General features: G+C 48.4%; 1 protein-coding gene across 3 annotated transcripts in view; it reads right to left on the reverse strand.

The window, feature by feature from the left end:
- The window catches only part of NGLY1 (N-glycanase 1), a 68,552-nt gene that overhangs the window by 25,384 nt on the left and 29,496 nt on the right, over window positions 1-13,672 (reverse strand). For all 3 annotated transcript variants that reach the window (XM_034760801.1, XM_034760802.1, XM_034760800.1), the window contains exon 5: window positions 422-641. In XM_034760801.1, the coding sequence (XP_034616692.1) occupies window positions 422-641 (220 nt within the window). The remainder of the gene's footprint in view (window positions 1-421; window positions 642-13,672) is intronic.

Raw genomic sequence — 13,672 nt, forward strand, 5'->3', positions numbered from 1 at the left:
TTAGTACATATCTAGTGCTACAGTCAGCAGAAGTATGCCCTCTTTTGTGGGCTCCCAAAAAAAGTACAATCGTTTCTTTCTTTCATTTTAAAAACCACTTTGATAATGGCATTTATTAATTAAAATCATTATATACAGAAAATACACTTTGTAAGATTAGTCAAATATTTAGTATAAAAACAGGGCCTTCTTTTTAAATGCAATATTTTTTTTTAAATTAAGCATTCTAGGCTGATTGGTGATAAAATATAAATATCAGAGCCCACAACAACCCCATGTTACTGCTTAAAATGATCTATGTATGTATTATAGTAGGGTTTTCAATCTATGTAAAACAAAATACAAGCAACAAACTCCCAATAATTTACAAAATACACAAATACAAAGTAGCATTTTAGAAAATCCAAGGTTATGTGCTTACCTTGGGAATCTATTGCTGAACTGGCACTGGTTACAGTGATGATTTTCAACTCTGTTTGCATTCCATCTCAGATCTTCATCGTTAGGTGATAAGATACCTTTAGATTCTGTCTGACCACCACACTTGCTGCAAGGAAGGCTATTCACCCATTGGAAAAATTCACCCTTAAACCACTGCAAGAGCTCCAACAATAAAAAATCATCTTCATTCACTTGGGTTCCTATAACATTAAAACATAGTAATTCAAACAACATTAATCAAGTTCAGATTCATTTGACCTTTCCAATATCTACATAATTATGATATCTGGACCTTTATCATAACTCAGAGTTGAAGTATCAACCAAGAAATTATTATATAGATGGTATTTTTCAAAAAATTAGATTTTAAAGACTGAATAATGGTAAATAATGTTTTTTAAAAAGACAAACAGCCAAAAAGAAATTAGAATAAGGAATTGAACAGAAAAGGATTGAACACAGAGAAATTTAGCATAGAACGTAATAACTCTTATATTTTTCCAAAGGTATGGAAAAAACGGTTACTCACTTTCTCGTAACTGTTGTTCTTCGAGATGTGTTGTTCATGTCCATTCCAAGCAGGTGTGTGCGCGCAGTGTGCACGCCAGCTGGAAGGTTTTCCCCTAGCAGCGTCCATAGGTCGGCCTGGGCGCCCCCTGGAGTGGTGTCTTCATGGCGCACAATATAGGGCCCCACCGACCCTCCACCCCCTCAGTTCCTTCTTGCCGGCTACTCTGACAGAGTGGAAGGAGGATGGGTATTGGAATGGACATGAACAACACATCTCGAAGAACAACAGTTATGAGAAAGTGAGTAACCATTTTTTCTTCTTCGAGTGATTGTTCATGTCCATTTCAAGCAGGTGACTCACAAGCCAAAGCTCAGGAGCTGGGGTCGGAGTCATGTACAGATTGAAGCACCGCCCAAAGGCCGCATCATCTCTGGCCTGTTGTGTAATTGCATAGTGCATCGTACACGTATGTATCGAGGACCACGTAGCTGCCCTGCAAATTTCCTGAATGGGGACTTGCGCCAGGAACGCCGCCGAGGAGGCCTGTGCCCTTGTGGAGTGGGCAGTAATCGTCGGGGCGGGCACCTCACCAGGCCTTAACACTCCCTAATGCAAGATGTGATCCATGACGAGATACGCTGAGAGGACACAGGGAGACCTTTCATTCTGTCCGCCACAGCCACAAAAAGTTGGACGGACTTCCGAAACGGCTTAGTTCTTTCTATGTAGAAGGCTAAGGCTCTACGTACGTCCAGTGAGTGCAGCCTGCGCTCCCTATCGGAGGAGTGTGGCTTGGGGTAAAACACTGGGAGGAAAATGACCTGGGCCATGTGAAACTGGGAAACAACCTTAGGGAGGAAAGCAGGGTGAGGTCTAAGTTGGACCTTGTCCTTATGAAAAACTGTGTAAGGGGCTCAGACGTGAGGGCCCTCAACTCCGAAACCCTCCGAGCCAAGGTAATTGCTATGAGGAAGGCAACCTTGAACGAGAGATACAACAAAGAGCAGGTGGCCAGTGGTTCAAATGGGGGGCTTTTAAGTCTGGACAGGACTAGATTGAGGTCCGAGGCTGGGACAGGCTGACAAGTATGTGGGAAGAGTCTGTCCAAACCCTTGAGGAAGGGACTGGCTATAGGGTTTGCAAAATCGAGAACCCATCTGAGCTCGGATGGAAGGCGGAGATGGCGGCTAAATGGACTCTTATTGATGACAGGGACAGATCTTGATGTTTTAGGTGCAGGAGGTAGTCCAGTATGAAAGGTATGGGGGCGAGGAGAGGCGACTGATGGCGTTGCTCCACCCAGATGGAGAATCGTTTCCACTTGGCAAGGTACATTGCCCTGGTGGAAGGCTTTCTACTACCCAGGAGGACTTGCTTGACCTGGTCCAAACATGACAGCTCCGCGGCCCTTAGCCATGGAGCATCCAGGCTGTGAGGTGAAGGGACTCCAGATTTGGATGCCGGAGTCTGCCTAAAGTGGGTGCCTACCGACATTTCCAGGAGCGAGGTGAACCAGTGTTGGTGCAGCCACACCGGCACTATGAGTATAACTCGAGCCCGATCCCTGCAGATCTTGAGGAGCACCCTGTGGATCAGCAGGATAGGTGGAAAAGCATAGAGCAGGTGGCCCGCCCAAGAGAGAAGGAAGGCATCCCTGATGGACCCCAGGCTGTGACTCCCGAGGGAGCAGAATGCCTGACACTTCCTGTTGCCACAAGTGGCAAAAAGGTCTATCTGGGGAGAGCCCCAGAACCGGAAGATTGAGTTCACCACATCTGGACGAAGGGACCATTAGTGGCCCTGGAATGTCTGGCTGAGGCTGTTCACCAGCGCGTTCTGAACCCTTGGGAGGTATGACGCCTGTAGGTGGATCGAGTATTCTACGCAGAAGTTCCACAGCGCGAGGGCTTCGCGGCCCAGGGGAGAGGAGTGTGCACCCCCTATTTGTTGCTATAGAACATCGCCGAGGTGTTGTCTGTGAGGACTGAGGCACACCTGCCCGTTATGTGGGCTTTGAAAGCATAGCATGCCAGACGCATCGCTCTCAGCATTTTGACATTGATGTGTAGAGCAAAGTCCGTCTGAGACCAGAGGCCTTCAGTCCTGAGGTTCCCTAGGTAAGCGCCCCAGCCCAGATCCGAGGTGTCTGTCACCAAAGAGAGAGAGAGGGCTGAGGGCTGGCAAAGGGCACTCCCACGCAAACTACTCGCGGGTCGAGCCACCACAGAAGGGAGTCCAACACAGGGCGGGGCAGGGTTACAATGCAGTCCAGAGCGTCTCGAGCTGACCGATACACCGACGCTAGCCAAGACTGGAGTGGACGTAGTCTGAGCCTGGTTTGCTGCACTACGTAGGTGCACGCAGCCATGTGCCCCAGTAGTCTTAGGCAGTTCCTTGCTGAGGTGGTGGGGAACTGTCTGAGGCCCTGTATGATATCCCGAAATGAGCAAAACCTGGCTTCTGGGAGGTACGCCCTGGCTCGGGTAGAGTCCAGGACCGCGCCTATGAACTCTATCCTCTGCACCGGGGACAGGGTAGATTTTTCCTCGTTTAGGAGAAGACCCAGTTCGAGGAAGGTCCTTCTTATAAATTCTACCTGAGCCTCCACCTGTGCTCTTGAGCGTCCCTTGATTAGCCAGTCGTCGAGATAGGAAAAAATTGGTATCTGGCGTTTGCGCAGGAACGCCGCAACAACTGCCATGCATTTCGTGAATACTCGGGGGACGGTCAACAGTCCAAACGGGAGGACAGCAAACTGATAGCGGCCTCTGCTGACCACGAATCTGAGGCAGCGTCTGTGATGTGGGACTATTGCGATATGAAAATACGTGTCCTTCAAGTCGAGGGCGGCATACCAGTCCCCTGGATCCAGTGAGGGGATAATGGAGGTTAGTGAGACCATGCAAAACTTGAGTTTCTTTACATGCTTGTTGAGCTGTCGCAGGTCCAGGATGGGTCTGAGGCGCCCCCTTGGCCTTTGGTATTAGGAAATACCAGGAGTAGAAACCCTTGCCCCTTAGCTCCTGAGGAACCTCCTCCACTGCCCCTACCAAGAGGAGGGACTGCACTTCTTGAATTAGAAGTTGCTCATGAAAGGGGATGGGGAAGGGGGTAGGTGAGGTGAGGGGGTATAGAATTGGATGGAGGACCCAGTGATCTGAAGTAATTCGGGACCAGGCACGGTAGGTAGAAAGGGGATAGACAGGATGAGAAGGTAAGATGGGAAGGTGTGACGGGTTGGATCACAGAAACCCCCTTGGGAGCTGCCACCCGATGTGCAAAGACTACCCCTGCTTCTGTTTTCCCTGCCAGCTCAGGACTCCAGCACCCTGTCTTGCTGAGCCAGACACTCCTGTCTGGCTTCAGACACAGATCCAGGGTCTGAATCACCTGTCCCAAAGCTGCAAGTTTACCTGAAAACAGCTCGCAGTAGTGCGCTTGTCTTTAGCACTCAGATGCCCAACTCCCAATGGGGTCTAAACCCAGATAAATCCGTTTTACCCTGCATAAAGTTTATGCAGGGCAAACTCATAAATTGTTCGCCCTCTATAACACTGATAGAGAGATATGCACAGTTGTTTGCTCCCCCAGGTATTAATACATACTCTGAGTGAATTACTAAATAGAAAGTGATTTTATTAAATACAGACAGTAGGATTTAAGTGGTTCAAAGTAGTAACAGACAGAACAAAGTAAGTCACAAACAAAATAAAATAAAATGCGCAAATCTATGCCTAATCAAACTGAATACAGATAATCTCACCCTCAGAGATGCTTCAGTAAGTTTTTCTCAGACTGGACACCTTCCAGGCCTGGGCACAATTCTTTCCCCTGGTGCAGCTCTTGTTGCAGCTCAGGTGATAGCTAGGGGATTCTTCATGATGGCTTTTTCTCCTCTCTGTTCTCTTCCCCCCTTTATATATCTTTTGCATAAGGCGGGAACTCTTTGTCTCTCTGGGTTTCCACCCCCCCTCACTGGAAAAGCACCAGGTTAAAGATGGATTCCAGTTCAGGTGACATGATCACATGTCACTGCAAGACTTCATTACTTACTTGCCAGCACACACATATACAGGAAGACTCACAGGTAAATACAGCCATCTGCAGACAATGGGAGTCATCAACATTCCAAACCATCATTAATGGTCCACACTTCACACAATTACAATAGGCCCTCAGAGTTACATTTTATATTTCTAGTTTTAGATACAAGAGTGGTACATTTATACAAATCAGATGATCACACTCAGTAGATTATAAGCTTTGTAATGATACCTTACAAGAGACCTTTTGCATGAGGCATATCCCAGTTACTTACATTCACTTATTACCGTATTTTCTCTATAACTATCTCAGTTACATTATATTGACTTATTATCAAGTTTTTTATAAAACCATATAGACTGCACAACGTCACAGAAGGATTGGGGGAAGGATAGCTCAGTGGTTTGAGCATTGGCCTGCTAATCCCAGGGTTGTGAGTTCAATCCTTGAGGGGGCCATTTAGGGATCCGGGGCAAAAATCTGTCTGGGGATTGGTCTTGCTTTGAGCAGGGGGTTGGACTAGATGACCTCCTTAGGTCCCTTCCAACTTTGAGATTCTATGATCCAAAGACCGTACTGGAAAGGCGTCCCACTGCACCCTCAAAAGGGTGGTCTGGGCAGGTGGGGGTTTTGGCTGGCCAGAGTTTTGCCCAGAGGAGGAAGGTTGTCTCCTCCTAGTACTCCTGTTGCGCCAATGTGGAAGATCCTGGTGGTTTTGTGGTTGATAAGGCTGAGGGGCAGGCTGAGGCCTAAAATGCTGGCGCTGAGTAGCCGGCATGTGAAGTCCCAGCAATCAAAAGGTAGCTCTCGAGTCCTTCAAACTATGAAGTCTCTTATCTGTCTTTTCAGAGAAAAGAGCTGATCTCTCTAAAGGAAGGTCCTGGATGGTCTGTTGGACCTCGTGTGGTAGTCCAGAGACCTGCAGCCAGGAGCCTTGTCTCATCACTACCCCTGTGGCCAGAGTGCGGGAGGCTGCATCCGCCGCATACAGAGCCGCTTGTAGCGATGCTCTGGAGACCAGTTTCCCCTCCTCCACAAGCGTGGAGAACTCCACCCAAGTTTCCTGGCAAACTTAGCCATAGACGAGCAGGTGTTATGCCCGTAGCGGTTTACTATAGCCTGCTGGTTGGCTATCCGGAGCTGCAGGCCCCCCAGTTAAATAGACCTTTCGGCCAAATCGGTCCAGTTTCTTGGCGTCCCTGTTTTTTGGGGTGGAGCCCTGAAAACCTTGGCGTTCTCTCTGATTGGCCGCATCGACCACCAAAGAGTGGGGGTATAATGATGTAACCCTTAGAAGGAACGAAGTAGTGGCGCTCGGTTTTCTTGGCATAGGAGCCAGAGAAGCAGGGGTTTGCCACAGATTCTTAGATGTGTCAGTTATAGTTTTAATCAGTGGCAACGCAACCCTGGATGGGCCGGAGGGGGCCAGGATATCAACGACAGGGTCTACATCCTCCTCCACCTCCTCTGCCTGTATCCCCAGGCTTTGGGCGGCCTGCATTAGGAGCTGTTGAAGAACACGGTTGTCCTCCAGAGATGTCAATGTAGATGTCCCTGCAACCGCTTTGTCAGGCGAGGAAGAGGATGAGAGAACAGGTAGCAGGCTCTGTTCGCTACCCTCGGCACCCCTGGGGTCCCTTGGCACCCAGTGTTCAATCCGTGGGGCCGGAGCTGATGGAGAGTTTGGCATCGCTGTTGGTGCTGGGGCCGACAAGTCCAGCAGTACTGAGGTTGACGGTGTCGGCTGGGTTGGAACTGGAGCCTCCAGCGGTGCCATTGTCTGGAGAAACGGTGCCGAAGCTGGTTAAAGTATTGGTGCCAGAACTGTCTGAGCCAGCGGTGCTGCTCCTCCAAACGGCGGTGCCGGCGCTGACTGTGGGATGAAGGATGCCAACAACACCGATGCAGTTCTGGATCACGGACCATGGACTTGGCCCTGGCTCTGATGGTAAGCCCAGGGTGTCCAAAAGGGCTATTGGGCAGGAGGATGCCATTGTTGTTGCCACGGTGCTGGGTATGACTGGTAACTCCACCACGACCTGGACCTCCTGCTCCGCGACCTGCTGGAGCGATTAGAGTCTGCCTCCGACTCCGAGGTCTCCGAGTTAGGACACCGATCGTTGGCGACTCAGGTTACTGCTTCCATGGAGGAGCCTGAGTCGCCAACGATCGGTGCCCCGACTCCGGAGAGCAGTGCGGTTCTTGCATTTGCACGGGCGGTGCCAGAGATGGAGACCAGCAGGCCATCATGGCCGGTTTACCCCTCAAGTGGAACAGGGGGTGTGCGGTCGCCGGCGATTTATCCATCATTTGTGGGGAGGACGGCACCGGGAGGCACATCAAGTCCGAGGCTGCCTCGAACGCCTCCTGTGTCGCTGGTGGCCGTATGTCCCTTTGGTCCGGTGACCGGGGGGGCAGGAAGAGGTTTGGTTTGGACTCGACTGGACCCCAGCCGGGGCAGGAGTCAATGAAACCCTGGGCGGGAGCAAGGAGGAGCGGTCTGTCCCAATCCGCTTGTCGATGCCACCGATTCTTTAAGTTTCGGGAAGGGTGAGCGGCACATCACTGGCCTCTTCTTTTTTACTGGCACCAGAGATGGTGAGTGGTGCTATACTGAGGCCGACCCGTGGCGGTGCCAGTGGGCTTTAGAGTCTTTAGCCGGGCCCGTTTCGCGCGCCGTTGGTGCCGGAGCGCTGCACACCAAGGAGGAGGTGCTCGGTGCCAGGTAAGTGGGTCTTGGTTGGACTGTGGCCGCAACGCCACCTCCATTAGCAGGAGTTTTAGTCTCTGCTCTCAGTCTTTAAGCGTTCTGGGGCGGAAACCCTTGCAAATGCGGCACTTCTTCTGGTGACTCTCACCAAGGCACTGCAGGCAGGAAGAGTGAGGATCACTCTTGGGCATAAACTTGCCACAGGCCTCGCAGAGCTTAAACCCCGGAGACCTGGGCATACCCGAGGAGGGGGAATGAAACGTCCTAACAACCAACTAACTATAACTATAGGGAAACAACTATTAACAAACTGAGAACTATATACAACTAAGATCTAGCAGACACTGCTAAGGCGCTTGCTGCGAGAGTGAGCAAAGTTCCAGCTAGCCGTCACCAGCGGTAAGAAGGAACTGAGGGGGTGGAGGGTCGGCGGGGCCCTATATTGGGTGCCATGAAGGTGCCACTCCAGAGGGTGCCCAGGCCGACCCTACGGACGCTGCTAGGGGAAAACCTTTCAACTGGCGTGCACGTGGTGCGCACACACCTGCTTGGAATGGACATGAACAATCACTTGAAGAAGAATAGCTTTTAAGCAACGAATAACAATTATTTTAACTCCTAAATCCCAAAGGTTTTTTTTTTTACCAGAAGCTAGTGGCAAAAAAATGTGCCAAATATGTTTAGTAAGAACAGACTTTTATAAGTTGTACAGCACTGTGCATATTTTCCAATAATTAAGGTTTGTGAACAAAGTTTTGATTTCATTCATAATTCATTCTTAAGCAAATTTGTCCTTTCAGTTCAACTTATCCAAACTAGAAATTTGCTGTCTGGCCCCATATCTTTCTATTGTCCAGCCAGTTCTCCTATGCTTGAATAACAGAGCCTTCTGTCCTGTTTTTCTGTCTATTTGCAGCAGGTGGTAGAGCCTTCTCTCCTACTGTTGATATCCCATCATCTGGAACAGCCTCATTGCACCTAATTGACTGATTTTTAAAATCCAATTTTGAGACCCATCTCTTCTTTGTTCTGATTCCTCACCACCTTTAACTTAAAAATATTTTGAATACTATGCCCTGAGTCTTCCTCTGTCCCCCATTCACAAATGTTCTCCATAAATCTGATATTTGCTCCTTCATAACCTAGATCACATCACAGTCACAGACATTAATGCCTATACAATATTTTATCTGTTTGCTTGTTTGCATTTACAAATTGGACTAACTGTAATATGATATTTTTATAGCAAAGATGCTATACAAAACCAAAGTTGCACTCTATTTTCAACATTCTGAAAAAAAGATGTGGTGTGCAGAGATGATCCATGTTGGTGAACTAGAGTGAGTCGTACTAAATGAGGATATTGATATAACAGGCATCCCAGAAACTTGGTGGAATGAGAATCATAGAATCATAGAATATCAGCATTGGAAGGGACCTCAGGAGGTCATCTAGAACCCCCTGCTCAAAGCAGGACCAATCCCCAAACAGATTTTTTTGCCCCAGATCCCTAAGTGGCCCCCTCAAGGATTGAACTCACAACCCCGGATAATCAATGGGACACAGTAATACCAGGGTACAAAATATATCGAAAGGTCAGAACAGGCTGTGCTGGTGGGGGAGTGGCACTATATGTGAAAGAAAGCGTAGAATCAAATAAAGTAAAAACCTTAAATGAAACAAACTGTACCATAGAAGGTACCATAGAATCTATATAGATAGTAATTCCATGCTCAAATAATAAGAATACAGCAATAGAGATATACTACCAACCGCCTGACCAGGATGGTGATAGTGACTGTGAAATGGTCAGGGAGATTAGAGAGGCTATAAAAATAAAAAGCTCAGTAATAATGGGGGATTTCACCTATCCCCATATTGACTGGGTACATGTCACCTCAGGACAGGATGCAGAGATGAAGTTTCTTGATACCTTAAATGACTGCTTCTTTGAGCAGCTAGTCCTGGAACCCACAAGAAGAGAGCCAATTCTTGATTTAGTCCTAAGTGGAGCACAGGATCTGGTCCAAGAGGTGACTATAGCTGGACTGCTTGGTAACAGTGACCATAATATAATTAAATGTAATATCCCTGTGGTAGTAAAGTTAGTTAAACAGAAATTAAAAGGTACAGTGCCAAAAGTGAAATCCCTGCAAGCTACTTGAAAACTTTTTAAAAACACCATAATAGAGGCTCAACTTAAATGTATACCCCAAATTAAAAAAATATAGTAAGAGAACCAGTCTGTGACTAAACAACAAAGTAAAAGAAGCAGTGAAAGGCAAAAAAGCATCCATTAAATAGTGGAAGTTAAATCCTAGTGAGGAAAATAGGAAGGAGCATAAACTCTGGCAAGTGAAGTGTAAAAATATAATTAGGAAGACCAAAAAAGAATTTGAAGAACAGCTAGCCAAAGACTCAAAGTAATAGCAACAAATTTTTTAAGTACATCAGAAGCAGGAAGCCTGCTAAACAACCAGTGGGGCCACCGGACGATCGAAATGCTGAAGGGAGCACTCAAGGATGATAAGGCCATTGCTGAGAAACTACATGAATTCTTGGCATCGGTCTTCACAGCTGAGGATTCCCAAACTTAAGCCATTCTTTTTAGGTGACAAATCTGAGGAACTGTCCCAGATTGAGGTGTCATTAGAGGAGGTTTTGGAACAAATTGATAAATTAAACAGTAATAAGTCACCAGGACCAGATGGTATTCACCCAAGAGTTCTGAAGAAACTCAAATGTGAAATTGCAGAACTACTAACTGTAGTTTGTAACCTATCATTTAAATCAGCTTCTGTACCAAATGACAGAGGATAGCGAATGTGACACCAACTTTTAAAAAGGGCTCCAGAGGTGATCCTGGCAATTACAGGCCAGTAAGCCTGACTTCAGTACCAGGCAAATTGATTTAATCTATAGTAAAGGACAGAATTGTCAGACATATGGGGGGAACATAATTGTTGGGGAAGAGTCAACAGGGTTTTTGTAAAGGGAAATCATGCCTCACCAATCTACTAGAATTCTTTGAGAGGATCTTCAAGCATTTGGCTAAGGGGCATCCAGTGGATATAGTGTACTTAGATTTTCAGAAAGCCTTTGACAAGGTCCCTCACCAAAAGCTCTTAAGCAAAGTGAGCTGTCAGGGGATAAGAGGGAAGGTCCTCTCATGGATTGGCAACTGGTTAAAAGATAGGAAACAAAGGGTAGGAATAAATGGTCAGTTTTCAGAATGGAGAGAGGTAAATAGTAGTGTCCCCTAGCGGTTTGTACTGGGACCAGTACTATTCAACATATTCTAAATGCTCTGGAAAAGGTGTAAACAGTGAGGTGACAAAATTTACAGATCATACAAAACTACTGAAGATAGTTAAGTCCAAAGCAGACTGCAAAGAGCTACAAAGGGATTTCACCAAACTGGGTGACTGGACAACAAAATGGCAGATGAAATTTAATGTTGATAAATGCAAAGTAATGCACATTGTAGTTCTCTGAAAACATCCACTCAGTGTGCAACGGCTATCAAAAAAGCTAACAGAATATTGGGAAGGAAGAAAGAAGAGCAGCAAAATACAGACCTTAAACTTCAGAAAAGCAGACTTTGACTCCCTCAGGGAACTGATGGGCAGGATCCCCTGGAAGGCTAATATGAGGGGAAAAGGAGTCCAGAAGAGCTGGCTTTATTTTAAAGAAGGCCTATTGAGAGCGCAGGATCAAACCACCCTGAGGTGCAGAAAGAATAGCAAAGATGGCAGGCGACCAGCTTGGCTTAACAGAGTGATCTTAAACACAAAAGGGAAGCTTACAAGAAATGGCAACTTGGACAGATGACTAGGAAGAAGTATAAAAATATTGCTTGAGCATGCCGGGGTGTAATCACAATTGGAGTTGCAGCTAGCAAGGGATGTGAAGGGTAACAAGAAGGGTTTCTACAGGTATGTTAGCAACAAGAAGAAGGTCAGGGAAAATGTGGGACCCTTATGAATGGGGGAAGCAACCTAGTGACAGATGATGTGGAAAAAGCTGAAGTACTCAATGCTTTTTTTGCCTCCATCTTCACAGACAAGGTCAGCTCCCAGACTGCTGCACTGGGCATAACAGTATGGGGAGAGGTGAGCAGCCTCCTGGTTAAGGCAGGGGTGGGCAAACTACGGGCCACGGGCCACATCCAGCCCATCAGACCTTTTAATCTGGCTCTCAGCTACCGTCAGGGAGCGAGGTCAGGGTCTTGCCCCACTCTGGCACTCTAGCGCAGCTCCTGGGAAGCAGCCGGTGTGACCTCCCTCCGGCTCCTACATAGTATGCGGAAGAATGGCCAGGGAGCTCTGCGCGCTGACCCATCCGTAGGCGCCGCCCCCGCAGCTCCCATTGGCCGTGGTTCCCGGCCAATGGGAGGGACAAGGCAATGTGTAGAGTCGCTGGGCTGCGCCTCCGCGTAGGAGCCAGACGGGGGACATGCTTCCGAGAGCTGCTTGAGGTAAGTGCCGGCTGGAGCCTGCACCCGAGGCCCTCCTGCGCCCCAATCCTCTGACCTGATCCCCCTCCCGCCCTCTGAACCCCTTGGTCCCAGCCCGGAGCACCCTCTTGCTCCTCAAACACCTCATCCCCAGCCCCACCCCAGAGCCTGCACCTCCAGCTGGAGCCCTCACCCCCCCGTACCCCAGTCCTCTGCCCCAGCACTGATCCCCCACCCACCCTCTGAACCCCTCGGTCCCAGCTTGGAGCATCCTCCTTCACCCCAACGCCCTCAACCAACTGGCTAAGTGGCAGTCCTGCAGAAAAGGACCTGGGGATTACAGTGGATGAGAAGCCAGATATGAGTCAATACAGTAGTGTAGGTGGGCAGGAACAGGGGAGCAGCTGCTCCCGCACCAAGCACAAATGGCGCCTTTTTAATTTTACTCACCCGGGAGCGGGGTGGGGGAGGAGGCGCCACCCACTGTGGCGCTTTTACTGACGGGGCGGCGCTCCGGGTCTTCGGGACCTTCACTCGCTTCGGGTGTCTTCAGTGGCACTGAAGCTTCATCGCCGAAATGCCGCCGAAGACCTGCGGAGCGAGTGAAGGTCCCGCCGCCGAGGTGCCGCCGAAGACCCAGAGCGCTGCCCCGTCAGTAAAAGCACCACAGCGGGTGGCGCCTTTTTTTCCCCCACTCCCCCTCTTCCCTCCACCTGGCTACGCCACTGAGTCAACAGTGTGCCCTTGTTGCCAAGACGGCTAACAGTATATTGGGCTGCATTAGTAGGAGCATTGCCAGAAGATCAAGGGAAGTGATTATTCCCCTCAATTCGGCACTGGGGAGGCCACATCTGGAGTATTGCGTCCAGTTTTGGGCCCCCCACTACAGAAAGGAGGTGGACAAATTGAAAAGAGTCTAGCGGAGGGCAACAAAAATGATTAGGGGGTTGGAGCACATGACTTACGAGGAGAGGCTGAGGGAACTGTGCTTATTTAGTCTGCAGAAGAGAAGAGTGGGGGGGGGATTTGATAGCTGCTTTCAACTACCTGAAGGGGGTTCCAAAGAGGATGGAGCTCGGCTGTCCTCAGGGGTGGCAGATGACAGAACAAGGGGCAATGGTCTCAAGCTATAGTGGGGGAGGTCTAGGTTGGATATTAGGAAAAACTATTTCACTAAGAGCGTGGTGAAGCACTGGAATGGGTTACCTATGGAGGTGGCAGAACCTCCATCCTTAGAGGTTTTTAAGGCCCGGCTTGACAAAGCCCTGGCTGGGATGATTTAGTTGGTGTTGGTCCTGCTTTGAGCAGGGGGTTGGACTAGATGACCTCCTGAGGTCTCTTCCAACCCTAATCTTCTATGATTCTATGAATCATTAAGAAAAGGATAGATAATAAGACAGAAAATATCATATTGCCTCTATATGAATCCATGGTACACATCTTGAATACTGCATGCAGATGTGGTTGCCCAATCTCAAAAAGATATATTGAAATTGGAAAAGGTTCGGAA

Source organism: Trachemys scripta, chromosome 2 (genome assembly GCF_013100865.1).
Source record: "Trachemys scripta elegans isolate TJP31775 chromosome 2, CAS_Tse_1.0, whole genome shotgun sequence".
Taxonomy (NCBI): Eukaryota; Metazoa; Chordata; order Testudines; family Emydidae; genus Trachemys; species Trachemys scripta.